The sequence below is a fragment of the Lonchura striata genome, chromosome 1 (genome assembly GCF_050655825.1).
Source record: "Lonchura striata isolate lonStrDom1 chromosome 1, ASM5065582v1, whole genome shotgun sequence".
NCBI classification, from domain to species: Eukaryota; Metazoa; Chordata; class Aves; order Passeriformes; family Estrildidae; genus Lonchura; species Lonchura striata.
The window spans coordinates 110,423,355-110,442,522 of record NC_140703.1 but is presented as its reverse complement, the minus strand read 5'-3'; the positions used below and the strand labels follow the sequence as shown (position 1 = coordinate 110,442,522).

General features: G+C 39.9%; 1 protein-coding gene across 1 annotated transcript in view; it reads right to left on the bottom strand.

Moving 5' to 3' along the window:
• OTC (ornithine transcarbamylase) overlaps positions 1-19,168 on the bottom strand; it is a 30,212-nt gene extending 11,044 nt beyond the window's left edge. The window contains exons 1-5 of the mRNA XM_021552983.4: positions 18,924-19,168; positions 14,919-15,057; positions 14,239-14,320; positions 6,787-6,874; positions 1,197-1,350 (exon numbers count right to left, since the gene is read on the bottom strand). Of these exons, the coding sequence (XP_021408658.3) occupies positions 1,197-1,350; positions 6,787-6,874; positions 14,239-14,320; positions 14,919-15,057; positions 18,924-19,000 (540 nt within the window). The 5' untranslated portion in view covers positions 19,001-19,168. The remainder of the gene's footprint in view (positions 1-1,196; positions 1,351-6,786; positions 6,875-14,238; positions 14,321-14,918; positions 15,058-18,923) is intronic.

Here is a 19,168-nt window from a genome sequence, read left to right as displayed (position 1 = left end):
GTTTCCAAGACAGAACCCCCCACAAAACACAACTAGGAGATTCTCCTGTCTTATATTTTTCATACAGTGCTTACAACAAAATGATGATGTTCTCATTACAGCTTACTATCTTTTATGCAATTTGAACATTGAGGCTGGCTCAGTGTGATCTCACAAATCTCCCTTATCCTGAGGTCTGTAAGCATTTTAGTCTCAAGTTCACCAATTTTTTCTGGTCTTTCCACTGTGAATATAAAAAAATTACAAAAAAATACTTAAAATAAAAAAAGTGATTTTCACCAAACAAATGAATCTTTCCATATTTAAGGTTTAAAGCATGAATAATTAATTATTACTCTCACTAGATCTTTTCCACACACTGAATGTCCCATAGCAAAGTCCCCAACAGCTAAGAAACATAGCTGAATTAATCAGGAAATTATTCTGCCCTACCATTTTCAAGCAGTGTGTTTTTTATTTGTTTAGTAAATAAACAAGGTCAGAGGAGATCATCATAGCTGTCAACCAGTCCTGGAGTATAATAATCTTTTTTATAAACCAGATCCTCAACCAATTGTAAAACCACATAGTCCTTCTGTTCACAGATAAACATCTGGTATTCTGTGTGTAAAATGTTATCCCATTGTCAGATCCACTGTTACATTAGATAAAAAATAAAAAATACTATATTTTTTAATTGTTCTTTGATGTGAGCAAAGTTTAAACTGGTTATCATTAACAGTTAATGTTAACTGGTTAACATTAACAGGCTTTTCAAAACAAATTTGTTCAACCAATTTCCTAATACATAAATAGTAATTCCTTTTAAACTGTCCATAGATTAGGGAGGAATCAAGAGCAAACCACTGAGTGTTTTTAAGACAATGGAAAAACTTTTGCTGGCTTTGCCTGAGTGAGATTATAATGTTTGTCTTAATATGTAGAGCCCTCTGTACATTCTTTGAATTGCAGACTAATTCCAATTAAATACTTAATTTTATGCTTAACTTCAGTCCCACTACAGCTGATAGGACTATGTAATTGTTTTAAATTAAACAGGTTCTTAATTATATTGCTGGATGAAGATCTCTTTAAACAACAAGTGCCATGTAATTACTACTTTGAAATACCAAGGGGAAAATGGTTTTGAAGATGCCTTCCCCAAATACTTACTAAGAATTGCAAAAAAAAAAAATAAAAATTGTTTCTATTTTTACCTGAAGAGTTAGGTAATCAGCTAAAATCTGAAGAGGATGGTATAAATCGGACAATCCATTGATTATTGGGATCGTGGCTTCTTTTGCCATTAGGTGCAGATCATTGTGCTTATAAACCCGAGCCAAGATTGCATTTGTCATGCTGGACAGCACCCTAGAGACGGCAGAAAATACTCAAGTCAAACATAATAAATATACCCCTATTGCACTCTTCACCATGCAACACATAAATATTAATGAGAAATGGTAATGAATCAATATTGTTCAGCTATCTGAATAATTTATCATGCCTGCAGGACAGGCTCAAATGTAGTCATTTAACAAGCTGCTAATAAGTAAGAAGTTTCAGTTCCTAACACTACTATAGTGAGTAAATGAAAACTGCTGTTCTATTTTATATTCTTTTCTCTTTAGCACTTCATTGTAGATGGAACATTGATACATGTTAAGCTCTCTGAACTAAGATAAGAGATTGTGCAATACTGTAACAGTTGAAGAATTTGATAACCTCAGAAGAGATAAGGTATATTATTTTTTTTTCAGTCTTTTAGCAAAGAACAAATGCAGCATTGACTGTATATTATAGATTCTCTACGGTAGCCTGACTCTGTGAGGGTCAGCAATACAGATCTGTCTTAGATTACCACAATTGTTTACAGAAACAGAACAGGCTGCTTTCTCCTACCTACACACCTGTGTATTGACTCACACGGTATCAGCATTCAAAGAATGCCCAAATTTCAAACTCAGAAGAAGGGAAGGGGTTGCAGAAGACCCTGTACCACTCTGGCATTAACTTAATTTGCTGAAGTGTGAAAGACAGAGATTAGCATAGTATATTCTGAATTTTTTTAGATAAATTAAATATGGATTGGAGCTCTTAATTTTTCTGCATTTCTGTGTTTTAATCAGGCCCTGAAGCCTGACTTTGAAGTAGCACTTTGTGTGTTTTCGTATTATTTGAAATAGGACCTTAAAACAAAACAAGGGAGGACTGAATTAGAAATATATGGAAAAAATCCTTGCAGTATCTGCCTATCTGATTAGCCATAACAAATTCTTGCACTTCCTCTTGTGGAAATAAGGCTGTTAGTACCATCATCAGCAAGGCCTTCTGATGAAGTCAGTAATAAGTATTTTCTACTGACATCAGACATTCCTCACACAAGCAAAGCTCTTATAAAATCTTACAAGATTGCCTGTAGAGCTCTCTCTAAAGAAAAGACTGTCAATAGAAGCTACAAATAAAAAGGAGGAACTGAGCAAGGAAGGTATTTACTGATTACAAAGTACTGGAACACTTGCTGTTTGGTACCATTATTCCTTCTTAGCTCACCAGTTCCTTTCTCTGGGGGAAGCCTGTTTTGTTTGAATTGGCCACCAGGGATGTGATGTTCCTTTTGTTGGCCATCTCACTGGTGGGGACCCTAAACCAGGCACAGCCAGTCCCCATCAGTCAAGGGAAAGGGGCAATCACACTGGGGGATTGCTCACTTTCCTTATATCTTTTTTTTCCTTTAGAATGTCAGGACAGCTGATTTCTTTTTGACACAGCTGGTCAAGAAATTAAAGATGGTTCCTTCATAGGGTATGCCTTTAGGGAAAATTCAGTCAAAATCAACTAGTGAAAACTGCTGGAGTTTCATCTTTAGTCTGTTAGAAGTAGATATCAGATTTATTAGACACCTACCAGCAGGACATCAGACAGTCCGTCTGCTAGTATTTCTAGATGTCATGTTTTACAGTAGGAAAATCAGCTGTTATCTGGCTTTATTCTTTGTGAAACCAAAATAAAACTAATCGGGGAGAAGAAGACATGAATAACCCTCACCTGTAGGTCTGTGATTACAGGGGAATGATTAAATATCCAGTAATTTAATCAGTTTAAAGGAAAGTGTGTAAGGCTAGAATTGCATAGGAAAAAAAATCCTGAATATATAGGAGTCTTATCAAAGTGAAGTTTTGGAAGCTAAGGGCTGTAAGCACAAGTTCATCAGGTGACTTCATTTAATGTTCTTATTCTATCAATGACTAGGTCTTTCTCTCTTTTCATTCCTTTTCAAAACCTTGAGACTGTGAACTTCTAAATCCCAGAGCCTGCAAATATGCTATATTGGAGCACTGAGTACATTGAAATGCTGCATGTCTCTCTTTTCAAAGTAATTTTTATTTCTACAGAAAAAACCTGATTTTTTTTCCTCAACTGTATCCTCTGAGGAATCCAAAATAAAACACAGAGTATGGCTTTTTAGTATGGCAGACCTTGGAATTTGAAAAAGGGGTATTTGCATACGTGTCTATTATGTATATTTTGTATACTGCTATGCAAGGTAGCTTTGCTTTTGTTTTGACACTTTATATCCATTCAAAAGCTTTAAAATTCTCATAAAACTACTTCACTTTCACTCACAGTCTCACAGGGACAGACAGTGGATGTGTTCTCAGCAAAATAAACCTGTTCCCCATAAATGCAGAGATTAATGCCCTAATAATTCCAGTGGACTGGTTAAATCACCCTTTGAGCACTTCAGGGCTGCCACTGAACCTGATGGCCACTGAGCTTTAGTGGTGCCCAGTGGAACTGCTCCACAGTGAGAAATACAGACACAGTACTTATATTTCATTTCAGGTAATAGATCAGACATGTTAAACAGCACTGAAAGGTTCAGAGCTCCTTAATGGGCGGTAACTTTTTGCCACAGTGTCAGCATAAATGTAAATGTCTTGTGAAGCATGGAGGAACTGATTTATGAGCAGGTAATAAGTCACTAAAAAAATGTTCACAATAGCAATGCTTTCAACCCTTACCTGCAGCAGTTCTAATAAAAACTGTGACTTTTATAGATCTGTGTCCCTTTCGCTTTAAGTCTCAATCTCCAGTACTTCAAAGGCCTTCAGAGCCCCAGACACATGCCTGTAAATATTTGAAATACCCTCTGGGTCTACTACAGGCATTCTTTTTCTGTTCTTACATTAACTGAATGAGGTTGGGATGTCATCTTTCATTCACAAGAAGCACTAAGGAATTAACACTCCAGTTGTTCTTTTGGGTAAACTACTCAGCCTTGATGATGCAGTCAGTGGTATTTGTGCTAGTGACAGCAGGAGTGGAGCAGAGTACTGGGACTCTACTGGGACAGGGTTTGGGAAAACCTTGTCCATGTAGCAGGTGAGAGCTGTGACTCAGCAGAGGAGCAAAATCCCCAGGTAAGGGTCATAAATAGGGACCTGTTCTGGAAGAGCAAGCAGTGACAGAGAAAAGGGGGCTGAAGGTTGCTTGGGAAGTGGATATTGTAGGAACTTTATCCACAGAATGGGGATGCCTTCAGAACAGCTGGAAGATTTACTTGCTTCTATTTATTGTCTTGTTTCTTGTAGTTTATTGTCTGCCTTTTTCCTTTTTTGCTTGTGCAAAGGCCATTCAGGACACTGTAAACAAAAGATTTAATGTCCCTTTACTGTCACATTTGGGAAGAAGGAAAAATGAAAACTAGCCTATATTAAGCATATCTGGTTTTGTGTCAGATTTGCTGTAGGTTTGGCATCTGACTGGCAGAGAAGCTCCAGGTGGCAGTCCTGCACGGCTGCTGGGAGAATGCTGGTAAAGGTTATTACAGGTAAGCACTTTGGAAGGGCCCATTCCTTCCCCTTCCTGAAGGTTTGGCTGCTGGGGTTCCCAGCCAGCTTGGCAGTAGTGCAGATGAGAGCTGCAAGGTGATCAGAGGGAGGGAGCATCTCACCTACAAGGAAAGGCTGAAAGAATTGGCATTATTCAGCCTGGAAAAGAGAAAGCTCCAGACTGACCTAATTGCAGCCTTCCAATACCTGAACAGAGTCCACACAAAAGATAGAGAGGGATGACTTACAAGACCCTGGAGTGAGGAATGGCTTCAAACTGACAGAGAGTAGGTTTAGATGATATTAGAAAAAAATTCTTAACTGTGAGGATGGTGAGGCCCTGGCACAAATTGCCCAGAGAAGCTGTGGATGCCCCATCCCTGGCTGTGTTCAGGGCCAGGCTGGATGAGACCCTGAACAACCTGGCCTAGTGAAAAGTGTCCTTGTCCATGACAGGGGGGTTAAAACAAGATGATATTTAAAGTCCCTTCCAACCCAAAATATTCTATGATTCTATTGTTGCAGCTCACTTTTATTCTGGCAGATTTATGTATCTAGCAGAGAGTGAGAGTTAAGTACTTCCAGGCTTCAAGGGATTGAGATTTTTACTTTCTACTATCAATACATATGTCTTCCATTTCAGTAGTAAAAAAAAACAAGGAAGGAAAATTTAAAATGTTCAAATGTTTGATCTTTTTTTCTTCAATTTTTGTTGGATTTCATCACAGAGAACAGCAACACAGTTCTCAGTCTCTCCCACTTTCTGAGAACTGTGGTATTCAGCAAAGGCAATGGAACACATCTGCCTGCTTGCACATTTTGAATTGAGCCTGATGAGCTTGACACTGCATATCACAGAATCACAGTATAATAAGGTTGGAAGAGACCTCTAAGATGATCAAGTCCAACCTATGCCCTAACACCACAACTAGATTATAGCACCAAGTGCCAAGCCCAGTCTTTTTTTAAACATATCCAGAGATGGTGATTCCACCATATCCCTAGGAAGACAATTACAGTATTTTATTATTCTTTCAGTGAAAATTTTTTTCCTAATATCCAACCAATATCTTTCTAATATCTTTCTCCAGAGCAAAAAAACCTTCCAACAGCTAGGCCTGACTGAATCAACCTCAGGCTGCCTAGAAAGCAGGATGATGCTAAGGCTGGATGAAGCTTTAATAGCTGGAATGCTGTGGAAAACAGCGGGAGCACCTGCAAAACATGACCTCATGTTCTGCCAGCTTTCTTCTACATCAGAGGCAGTCCACTGTAGAAAAACTCTGAGCTCGGGTCCTCCCTGCCACTGTAGTGGAGACAGGCTGCTACCCAGCCCTGCCTGCGTGTGATTCTGGGCATGACTGACATCTTCCAGGGATGCCATCGAGAGAAGGGAGGCACAGCCCAGCCTCCACAGCAGTCCTGGCAGCTGGAAGGAGGGTGCAGGAAATCTGAAACTGGCTACAACGTGCTGGTCCAGTTTTATGCTGCTGAAATGGGGGGATCAGAAAGGTCCTCAGTGCCACCCTGTCACTGCAGGGACGCTACTACAGCAGGCTAAGCCCACCAGCAGCTGGCCTAACAAACAGAAATTGTGTCTTTGCTTTTTGATTTTGCTCCAAGGCAAGCAGAACTAGAAAGTTTGATTCTTGTTAGACTGTGTGTGCTGTCATCAGTGGGATTACATGACTACTGAGGCTCATAAAATTGTTCCATTTGTAAATGTAACTCTAATTAACACCCTATATGCCAAAATAATTTTCAGTGTGAGAAGTGTAGAATAGCTTGAGAGGATGGAATAAAGGTTTACCAAGCTACAGATTCTGTGAGCTGATCTGTAAATATTTAAGAAATTTGGACTGCCTTCTGACATTTTCCAGAAAGAAATTATCAGCTTCCAAAATTCCGTAAGACAGGTGTCAGCCCAATCAATAACCAAATGCAGTGATCAATCAAGTAACATTTTACCAACCTTGCTGTATCTGTAAGACTCTCATTAGTGCCCAGATGTATATCTTGTGTTGTAAGGAAGGAAGGATGTCCTCCAAGGAGAGCAAATCCTACAGTGAGGAAAATTTTTTTAAAAAGATAAATTAAAAACCAGCAGCTCATATTTACAGTCAAGAGTCAAAAACCTTCTTGACATAAAATACATTTACAAAAATAAAAATAGAAATCATCAGGATATCAAAATGTTAAAATTATTAGCATTTGACACACAAAATTTCAAATAAATATTCTTTGGAATAAACCCACTCCAATGTATGTGTTACTGAAATCCTTAGCCATGAGTTCCTATCTGTGATCACAGGAACAGTGATTCAACCTCCAGAGCTACACATTGCCACAAGCATCACTATTGCTCCCTGTTAAGAGCCAAGTAATCCATTTATCATGCTGCATTTCTACTTCATGGAACTTTTCATCTGAGAAGGACCATCCAAGTCATGGTGCACTTCCACATTCTTGTAAGGATCAACATTGTGTTTCATATAAAGCCACTCAGACAGAAAACCCTCCTCACACACTGTAACAAACTTGAATTTGGTCTCAAATGCATTAAAAATGATAATGTGAGAGAGAGAAGAGGAAAGGACTCAGGCCCTGCCAGCATGCCTCTACCCTGCAATAATTAGGAATTTGCACGAAGGCCCAAAGAACTGGATGGATTAGGTATGAAGAGTAAAATCCATTCCTGGTCAGGAAACCATGGAAACACTTGAGCATCATTTAAGAATAAAAAACACTTTGGGGAACTTCAAAGGTGTCTGAACAGTGTTTTGGATGAAGACAAATTACATGTTAAGGGTAACTCTCAGGTTCTCTGCTGCTTTATTTTAATTACACCACCAGTAGAAAGTTATCACAAGTAACCATCTGACACAGAGAGGGAAGAAAACATCTTCACCAACATCTGAGCCTCTCTGCATTTGCCTGGTTTAAGTCTGAGTCCTCTTTATACTGAATCTGAGTGTAAAGTCCCTCATGGCCACACTGGGAGGATGGGGCCTGATGGGGCTGTTTTATGAACTATCACTCCCTTCCAGTACAGAGATTTTCTGCAGGCAGACATTGCCCTGTCATTAGCATTTCTGATGGGGGAAATTTCCAGAGAATCTTAGTATGGACAAACCAGCTTTGTTGAGACAACACTGTGGGGGCACGAGTCTTTTATTGTGACAAAAACCTAGAAAGAAGGCCATCTTTATATTTATATTGCCAGGAAGAAAAAGGCTGCATACAGCACAGAAGAGTAGAGACCCCCACTTTGTTTACCAAACTGTGATGTTGTGCAGATGCTGATGAATTTCGTGCTGTTAGAAAAAAAATTAAAAAGAGAGAGAAAATAAGAGTGGAAAAGGAAGAAAAACCTAGAAGAATAGGTCAAAAGCTGCTCAAGCTGGCTGTATCCATTAGATGGCACTGCTGACAGATTCAGCAGTGCAGCTTCAACACTGTGGCTGTACAGGTCTGCCATGGATTAAAAACTTCATCCCACAGCTACTCTTTAAAAGAGGATTAATTCAGGACTGAGCACTGAAACCTTTCACAGATAAAACAAACAGGTACAGCAGCAGATCTGGGGCCCACAGCTGGGCTCCTTACACAGAGCAACCCTTATTAACTTCCATCTCCTGCTGGCAGCAGGGTTGAGGTGAGGTTTTCTGCTTTGCATCAGATCAGCCAGCCTCTGGAGTTTAAAATACAATAGATAAAAACCATACTGGAAAGTCATTGTCTTTGGACTGCTTCAATTTCCTTAATGTCAGATTAAAAGTAATGATGTTCCAGGTCCCACCTGAAGGACAAATTTCTGCTCCCCTAGCCAGTGTACACTCATTTTATTGAATGGACCCTTTTAAATTGCTTGTTTTTTTCATTAAGGATTGCTCCAAATCTCAAGAATATTGCAAGTCAGACAGCGCAAACTTCTAAGGATGAAGCACCATTTATTCTACTATTACTTTTTTTACCTCCCCTCTGCAGCTCAGACACAAACACTGTATTTAAAGGACAGGGTATGCAAACTACACATTACAGCCTATATATTCAGTGCAAATTTTTAAGTCAAGACCTCAAGGATGAACTGTCATTGGCAGTTCCTTTTCCTTCCCAAATTCTTGTGGATTTTTTTGGAGTAATATACAATTATGCCAGTTATTTATTCCTGCAAGTTCCACACAATACAGCAGCTCTGCTTTTAGGATTCTAAATGCATACACTTTGGTAGATGATTCACAGTCTAGGCAGGCTCCGATGGACATGTTCTGTTTTCTAGAAATGATGCCCAGGTGAAAAAATGGGAATCTGAACATTTATTCCAAACTGCCAGACATCAGGCAGCCCAGTCAGAGCTGCCACCTGAAGCCTGTGTACATAGCAGAGCCCAGATGTGTTGGGTTTTCTGCTCATGAACTGGCCATCTGTGCAGGGCCTGGGAACATATTTCCATACAAAACTTTCCATCTGGAAATCCAGGAGCTCTGTGCTCTAACTTTGTATATAGTTGCAGAGACAGAATCTTTTTCAGATTCTTTCATCCAGACTACCAGTAGAAGGTGGAAAAAAAAGATGACTTTTGAAGGTATGCAGGCACCAATTCAGCAAATAAACATTGGAGTGCTGTGTTAAACTGGGCGATCTAATCCTTTGTTGTCACAACCTGGTCATATCCAAAGCCACATGCTAAATATTTATATGAATTGTGATATCTTCAATAAACTAATAAATGTTCATACTGCAAATCCAGAATGGATTATTACCTCATGTCCACAATTCTCACTACTGTTAGTTTTCAAAATACAGTTTCATGCCTCATGCTGTGGCATATTATTGACCCCACTTATGCAGACCTTTTCAGATGGGACATGAGTGAAATCTTCATCCCAGGCTGTCCCTGCTGCATGGGGCAAAGGAGCCAAAATGATTCCTGTAGTTCACAAGTTGGCAACACAGTTCTGGGGCTGTCACCAGGAGACACACAGTCATCTTCTCAGACTCAAAGGCAGGATCTTTTTCAGAATTTCAAGACATATGGATTTGCATTTATTAATTTCCTTATTGCATGCCCAGACTTACAAAATAGGAGGTATTTTTCCATTTAGACTGATAACAAAGAACTCTTCTAGGCAGCAATTAGAGAACATTTTTAAAGCAGAAGCTAAAAACTGATAAGCAGTTTTTAAAAGTTATTTTTAAGCTACCCTTTTAAGTGAAGAGTAAACTAAGAATTAATTTGGGCCCTCTGTAATGAGGCCAAGCTAAATAACACTTAGCCACTCCAAGAGAAAACAGACCCTGTACCATATAATACCATCCCCACTATAGTTCATATGCTATGATGCAGTTATTTCTGTGACTCTGTAGCAGTCTTCAGGCATGGCCATCATGTTCCTCTCACCCCACTGTGTAGGAGGAGTGACTGGGAGTAATTCCACTAAAACAAATGGCACTGAACCCCTTTAAGGCTGTTAAGATCTTGTATATTCCAGTGCACAACAAGAGAAGGTAGGCTGAGCTTTCCTACCTGCACTGCTTCCTCTCTGTTTCTACCCTGGTGAAATATTGTCTGCATTCAGTATGAGATGGTTGGATTTATTTATGACTTATTCACTAAAACATAACTGCAGCTGTATATTTTAAGAACAACAGTAGCAATCAGATTATTTTACACCAAAGCTATAACAAAAACAGGTCATTCACCTTTGTGCCATGCCTCAGCATGTTTATTTTACAAGTAATATATGACCACATGAATAGCTCTGTTTTCAAAAAGTACACAAAATTTTATGCAGAATGGGTATGGGATTCTGACTGTGAAGAGGTGACATTTTCCAGTGTAATAGCAGATATGTCACATTTTCCAATAAAATAGCCAGAGATAGAAATAAATCTCCTAGGCTTATAGAACTGGATTTACTCTGCCACTACTCTATGGAAGTTACTTCTAGTTCTGCATTAAACTTACAACATCAGTGCTTATCTTAGAAATTGTAAAATTATATGGGTTTCAGAAATACACATTAGGACAAGATTAAAGAGGCAAGGAATTGTACCCCAAGAAGAGATGTGTTAGTCAGTACAGTTGCAATGTCATTAGAATAAGACAGTCCAGAGAAACAGGATGTTGAAAAATCTTAAATATCAACTGATCTATTACAATGCATCATAAATTAATGCTTTGATAATCTTCAATTGATATGGACAACTGGTAGAAATGAAAAAAATATCACCCCAAGTTAAAGAAGGGCTAGAGGGAGGATCCAGAGAATACAGGCTAAGATGCCTCACCTCAATCCATGGGAAAGTGATGAAGCAGCTAATCCTGGAAACCATTTCTAGGCAGATTAAGGACATGAAAATTGTCAGGAGCAGTCTGCATGACTTCCCCAAGAGGAAGTCATGCTTGAGCAGTTTAATCAATCTCTATGATTCTATGACTGGCCTGGTAGATGAGGGAAGGGCAGTGGTTTTTGTCTACCTGGACTTCATTTTGTCCATTGACAGTGTCTCCCATGAGATCCTCCTGGCCAAGCTGAGGAGGCCTGGCTGGATGAGCAGAGCATGGGATGGGTTCAGAACTCTCCAGATGGCCAAGCCTGAGAGTGGTGACCACCAGCACAAAGTCCAGCTGGAGGCCAATGACCAGCAGTACCCTCAGGGTCCATTTGTGACCAGTCCTGTTTAACACCCGTGTTAAGGGTCTCGATGACCAAGTGTGGTTTCAGCAATTCTGCTGTTGACACAAAACTGGGAGGAGTGGCTGGTACAACATAGGGTCATGCTGCTGTCCAGAGGGATCTTGACAGGCTGGAAAAAATGGTCTGACAGGAGCCCCATGAAATTCAGCAAGGAGAGATACAAAGTCCTGCACCTGAGGAAGAACAGCCCCTGCACCAGGACATGAAGGGGGCCTCCCAGCTGGGGAGCAACTTGGCAGAAAAGGACTTGGGGATCCTGGTGGACAGGAAATTGAACACACCAGAAGTGTGTGTACCTTTCCAGCAAGGGTGGTGAATGGTGTCCTGCACTGCACCAGACAAATGGAGGTGGAGGGAGGTGAACTTTCCTATTTATACCACACTGGTGACCCCGAGAGTCTGGATTTGGGGTCCTCAGTATGAGAAACGTGGGCATATGGGATACAGTTGGTATGGCCATGCTAACAAAGGGTCACAAAAGTGGCTGAGGGACTGAAGCATATTTCATATGAGAAGAAAAGTTGAGAGAGCTGTGACAGCACAGCCAGGAGAACAGAAGGCTCAGAGAGAATATTGCTAATGTATATAAACACCTGAAGGGAGGAGGCAAAGAAGACAGAGGCAGGTGTTTTCCAGCAGTGCAATGGGCACAAACTGGGAAGATCCCTCTGAACAGCAAATTCTATTTACTGAACAGCTGATTGAACAATGGCATAAGTTTCCACAGAAGATTGTGGAATCTTCATCCTTGGAGATATTCAAAAGACTTCTGGACATGGTCCTGGACAATTGGCTCTAGAAGACCCTGCTTGAGCAGGGGATTGGAGTAGATGGCCTTCAGAGATTACTTCAAACTTCAACCATTCTTTTTATTTCTTTTTCAATAATGTTCTTTATAAGCACAGGGACAGTAGGATCTCTGAAAACACTTCCATGGTGTTAGTATGTCCCAACAAACTCATAGACACTTCACAGCGAAGACTTTGTAATCAATGCTTTCCAAGTCTCTGCTATGTAATGAAATGCATTGATTTAGCTGTTCTGAGAGTTGCAAGGTTTGTTTAGATTAATCTCATCCCCAGGACCTTGCCCTACAAGTGACCTCTCTCAAATTATTAAAGGGGCAACTCTTGGGAAGTGCTATTTGAGATGAGTCAGGAACTTTTATAAATAAACACTTAAATCCACTGAAATTGTCCACTTTCACTAGACATTAGAAAATTGGTATTAAATTATCTTGTTTGGCTAAAAGGAACACATGTGACTCCACATTTGTTTCGAGTTAGAAATTCCAAGGAGGGAGTCATGTATGTTAAAAAAGCAGCTGAAATGTATAGAGTTTTTGTGGACAGAAAGAAAAAACTTGAGTCTGCCTTTGAAGCAAAGTCTTAGGCTTAACAGACTTAAGACCAATTTTCTGAAGGTGTGAAGTTAATGCACAGAAGCTGAACTGCATTGAACTCTCTTGTGGAGGCTCTCACTCAGAAATACATTTGTTTTATTTCACTGGAGCTTAATTCTCCCTTGGATGAATTTATGTGCATTAACTCCCATCCTTAAGTTAATTCATTTGAACTTTCCTGAGCTTCCCCCTTCCATAAGCCTTCAAAAGCTGAGGACTAAGCAGTGTTTCCCTCAGAATATGGAAGAATGAAGGATAAACAGATCCAGAGAATCCATTATCTGGCCACATACCAGGATGGCAGGAAATAAGAAACTGGACTAAAAACTCAGGAATTAAAAGGTGGGTGGTCTTCACAGAGAGGGAATGCACATTAGTAAGTCCTTATTATCAGGAGAAAACAGAAAACAACAACAAGTCTGCCTATAGAGCAGGATCAGCAGGCAAATGGCTGTGCCAGAAAACACAAAGGCAAACTCAGAAATGCTTGGAGTTAATGTATCTGATTCTTCCTTCCACTGTTTTTACCTTTTCTCTTACATCTCTTGTAAAGAAGTGTGAATACTCAACAGGTTTGCTGTTCCTTTACTAGGGAGAAGTGAGGATGCTGGGTCAACTTAAATAAAAGATGAGCAAGTTCTTCCTTGATGCGTCACCAGATCAGAGTTATTTTTGCTAGGATTGACTGATGAGTGATTTATTTCAGCAGTGCCATTGAATTCAAAACAAATACCATCTAAATAAAGATACCATAGGTACATGTTTCAGTATAACCTACAAGAAAAATGTTCCAGTGCCTGATATTATTAGGCTAATATCCTTGAGTCTCCATCAAATTATCTTCCCCTGTAGGTAATCATGTTAATTTTTCTCCTGCATTTATATCAAGGCATTACTGTTATTCCCAGCCTAAGCACATTGAAATGTAACAATGGTAATTCATATTACCTTAGAAAAATATTTATTAGATCTTGCACAAAATTAAATTTGTGATGCTTACTGAAGTAGATGTTATGAAATATACATCTTGCCAGTACAGCTGGGAGCTTACATCAGATATGCTTACTTCTGTTAATTTATTTCTGATCTATTGTGTTTTGGAAGATTTTGCCAAAATTTCAGTGACCAAAGCCATGTGCTTGTGAAATTAATATGCAAGGTGAAAACACAAGCAGACAATAGTCTTTTCTTATTTTTGCTTTCAAAGTTTAGGTTTCTCCTGAGTACAAATGCTAAATGCAAAATTATGCAGTGCTTTTCAGTACATACTTAATGTATACAGTTCCATATAAAGTCTTACTGTGCCATTGCTCAGACCTACCTGTTTCTGCAGATAATCTTGTCCTTGTGCTTCTCTTCTCAAAAATCATGGCCAAAGATTTGCCTTGCATCAAAGGCAAATACTGAAACATGAAAAATGAAGTTATTTCAAATTTTTAATCATTATACTCTTTAAAGTATGAAATACTTCTTGCACATTTTAGTTCACAATTAGAAAATTTGCAAAAGTGTGGGTTTTTTTACCTCTGGTTTTGTTCTCCTGCCCTTCAATAAATTTATTAGCAGTGGAAAGATTAAAGGCAAAGAAGTAATTCTAGGCCCAAAAGCAACTGCATTTTGGCACTCAATTGGAGCCAGCATTAAGGAGAACTCAGATATTAATTTAATCCCATGCAGGGAAGTGTCTTCCATTTCCTACATTTAGTGCTGCATGTACACTGTGTGTGGTGGATGGGGTTAGCTGACAAGAGGGAGCTAGCTGCACAAACTTGCTTAACCTTTCCACTAACAAAGTCCTCTGAAGTGTTTAAAGAATATTAAAGATTATTTCTGGACACTTTACAGGAAGGTTCTTTGACTTGTAGCACATGATTTATAGTATTTAAGAGCTTCGGAGATTTTGTTTATGACAAGACAGCTGAAAGGCTTTTTCATAATACCCTTGAGAATAGTATTTATTTGAACATCTGAGGGACATAAATGACAGTTAAATCAGTTTACCTCTCCTTCATGCTTTATCCTTTGTTTCAAATCTGATGCCATCCACAGCAAATACTTCAGTTCATCAGCTGTGTAGTTCTGTAGAGTAAGGAGGTCCCGACCTTTCAGATCAACATTCATTGGAGCTGGTGTCCCATACCTGTGTCAAAAGAGCAAAAAATGTGTATTTTTTGCCATTCAATACAAAATTATATATGTGCTAAAGCCAGTGAGCAAGCGCCTGAAATCTCTCCCACTCCCCTCACATGACCCAGCTGGATCATCCTGCTAGACTGCGTTAATTAGTTTAAATTACTCCTGTCAGACAGCCTCATGTCACTAGACACTATATTGATGGCCACTGTAACAATGTTTTAAATTGTGTTATAAAATGTACATTAGATGTATTTTCTTCTGTCTTCTGAGATGCATATGGCAACTGCATGCTGCGTGTTAAATAAAGCCATTCAGAATCTGGAAAAGTGACTTATGTGTAGACCCCAAAGCTGCCCTTTCAGGGGTCAGAATAACAGAAATGGATCTCAGTGCTGTTTCTCCCTCCTTTTTGCTTTGTGCATGAATAGACACTTGCCACATTCCAACCCCACTCTCACAAAAGGTGGCATTTCTATAAATGTGTATGAAATCTCTTCATTACACTGGGGGAAAAGGGTAAAAACAGCCCAACTAAACAGCATTACTGTACCACACGAGACATTCTGGACATGTGGTGTTTATTCAGCGCATTCTGGCCTCTATCCAGATTTAGGACTTCAGAATGAAATTGGATGTTGATAATCACCCACAGAAGTTACATGATCAAATTTCCTCTAGATTAGATGAGGCATCTTAATGAAAGTCTTGGCCAAGCCCATGTTTCACAGGAAGTTTAACAGGGAAGTGTGGCAGCTCAGCCCTTTCTCTGGCTTTGTACTTGCAGCCCTCCTTAGCTCTACACAGCCCACACTGTGCTCTTGCTAAGGTTTTGATGTGTATGAGCTAAACATGTGTTTTATTTAAAGGCAACATTTTTAGACTGATCTAATAAAATGGAAACAAAAACATTGCAAAGAAGTGGACTGAGTCCGGATAATATTTTTCTATTTCCAATTGTATTTCTATTTTATATTCCCCTTTAGCTCACTATTGAGACTAGGCTCAGATGCAGTCCTTGCTAATTGCCAAGCCCTGAAGTCCACAGCTAGGAAAATATGCCCAGATACACCCCTGTGAGGCTTTGGACACAATCCCACATATCAGCCTGAGCCCCACAGTGCAGAGCCCTGGCTTTGGAGGGTGGGCTAAACAGGGCACAAAGCATTGGCCAGATGGACACAGCCAGGGACAGCCAGGGTGGGCAGAGGTTCCATGTGCAGGCTGGCCCTCAGGGCTCTTGTTCCACTTGGGTTTAAGCCATTTCAGGGCTTTCCAAATTATTTATTTCTGTCCCATTCCTTTTCAGTAGGTTCTGCTTTGGTTTTCAGAGTGCCACCTTCTCAGCTTGGTGCTCTTCGTGTCCTCCTTTCTCTTCTGCCTTTCTTTGCCTGCTCTGTTTCTTTCCTGGTGTCCATCTGTACCTGTGGTACCTCAGCCAGAGTCTCACCACATCATTTTTCCCAGTCCATGTGCTAAACCAGCCCTGGGTTAAGTTATCAAGGCTGGCAGTGAGGTGTCATTGTAAGACCTTGCTCCACTTGGGTTTCAGCCCTTTCAGAGCTTTGCCTCAGAGAGCAGGAACATCTTTTCCTTGCTGGAAACTGGAATTCCAGACCATTGCAGTGTGTGCCACGGATCACAGAGGGGAATTACTGAGACTCCTGGGGTGCTGTTTCTGCTGTCCCTCCCAGGGGAGCTGTGCAGGTTCAGGTGACAAGGTCCCAAAGCCGTGTGGGCTCCCAGAACAGACAGCAAATGTTTGTCTGCTGGACATTTCAATCACCCTGGCAGCTCAAAGCAGAGAGGAAGAAAATGGAAGCAAGTGTAGTGGCATTCATGGGTCAGGTAGTTTCTACCACACCATGAAAAACAGCCCACCAAGAAAAACTACTGACATCCACTCTTGAATACCAAGACACTTCATTTATACTTCAGAGGATTTGCTTTAATTTTTATTGTGTATATTCTGAAGGAAAATAGTTTTATAAGCGGAACATCTTTAATTACTTTAAGTTTTCAGAACAGGGATTTCCTTTTTTAACTTGTTTGTGAGGAAAAAAACAAACTAGTCCTGCTTTAAAATCTATGCAATTGCTTGCTGCTCCCTACTCTCCTTGCCTCCTTGTTTCCAGAGCAGCTTTGGGGCTACTCCTTGTTTTTCTCATTTCAGCCTGCAATTCCTTCCAGGGATTTAAAGATTATCTAATCTGAATTTGCCAAACAACAGCTTCTGTTCGTTGGTCTTGTTCCACCATCTGGCATGATTGAGAAGTGGACTGAGAAATATTCACCACTAATTTCTCCACTGGCAGATAGTGAAGCACTTAAATTGGTTACCCAGAAAGGATTTGGAATTACCATTCTTAACTATTTTCAAGAGATGCCTAAGCAAAGGCATAGCTGCTCTCATATGGTGTTTGACAGGCTGCAAGCAGAAAATTGGACTAGAGATGTGCTCCTGACCTCTTGAAGATTCTGTTTTATTGCTATGACCTCCAAGAAATTTGTTCCCTTCCCTGTTATCCATATGTGAAAGAGGGGCTGAAGTGGAAAAATTAATTCCAGAGAAGGATCATGAGACAACATACCAAAGTTAAAATGTAACAGGCAGAATTGCAAGGTCAAGCAGTTTTGGGTTCTTCCTTTCTGAGCAGGGGCAGCATAACTTTAGACTATTAGCACAGACTCACAGGCATTAGGTTAGCCTGCAGTATCAAACACAGTATACTTACCTGGGAATACCCACAGACAGTGGTGATAGCTTATGCCAACATTATGCTATAATGTTAAAAAACCCACCAAAAATAACAATGCTGTGTGTGGAATGTAACAAATTGGATTAGTTCCTTGGAAAACCAGATTTACTACAGTTGTTTTCCAAACTTTCTTTTCCATCATCTTTGTTAGCTGCAGAAATTTCCCAACTGGCTGCAGTAAAAATCCAAAATTTATAAAAAAATTAATACCCAGCCTTTAGGACCACTTTAATCTGTTGCAAATAAATAATAGAATTTGGAAAATATTTGGTTTTCATATAATGTAACGTAGAAATTATAAACAAAAATTACTTATTGGATATTAGTATTTGCATAGTATGCAAAATACTTATTGCATATTCACATTATGTGAATGTGAAATTTCTGCATATTGTTTTCTAGAACTAATCACTTGTTACATAACAAATGTTAATTCTCTTCCTATTGAAGTTGATCTAAAACAATGAGAAAACATGGTTTTCTAAAATTTTGACCTGATTTTGGAGATGTGACAAACCTGAGAAGCAGCTTAGTGAAACTCTGCCATACAGGTTCTTTCCTGAAATCAGGGGGACAGGCACAGTTATGTGGGTGCAGAAAGAACCCAAAGCCAGGTCACAGAGGCAGTTCTGCCTGCTTGACTTTGACTCTCCCATCACATCATGCTTTTTCTGCATGCCTCCAGGGTATACAAAGACACAAAATAATGAGGCAGAGATTCACCTTGCAGCTTCAAGGAGAGAATTCCCCACCCAAACTGGCCACGATATATGTCTAAATGCAGATAGATTACCTTTATTCAGATAGTTATTTACTGGTTACAGTACTTGAAGCACACACTGACCTCAAGAATAAACATTCCTTCCTGACTTTGCAGCTAAATCCCACACAACAAATTAATGGTATTCCACAAACACTAAAAACAGAAAATCCTCCAGCCTCCTGAAATCACAGAGCTTGCTGCCTGGTGAGGTAAAAGGACACTAAAATTGCAGGGAAAAGCCCCCCAGAGCCTTTCTCTAAAACACTCACACCTTCACAGGATTTTGCTGCTTTTGACTCCAGGTTTCTGACCAAACACCACACACCAGATAAAATTAAAGGATAAGCTCACCCAAACTGTCGCAGCAGCTGATTGCTGGTTCCTGCCAGTTTTACAATAGTGACAAAATTCCTCCTATTAAACAACATCTTCTGTTTGCATTAAGACTTCTCTTAACCCACAAATAAAATGATGAGGAAGGAAGGTGTAGGAAGCAGAGAGTGAGCTGTGCTGCTGTGCAAATGAGGAAAAACCAAGAACCAAGGTCCTTGTTTTGGCTGTCCCAGCCAGGGCTGGGCCAGGCTGGGGCTGACCCT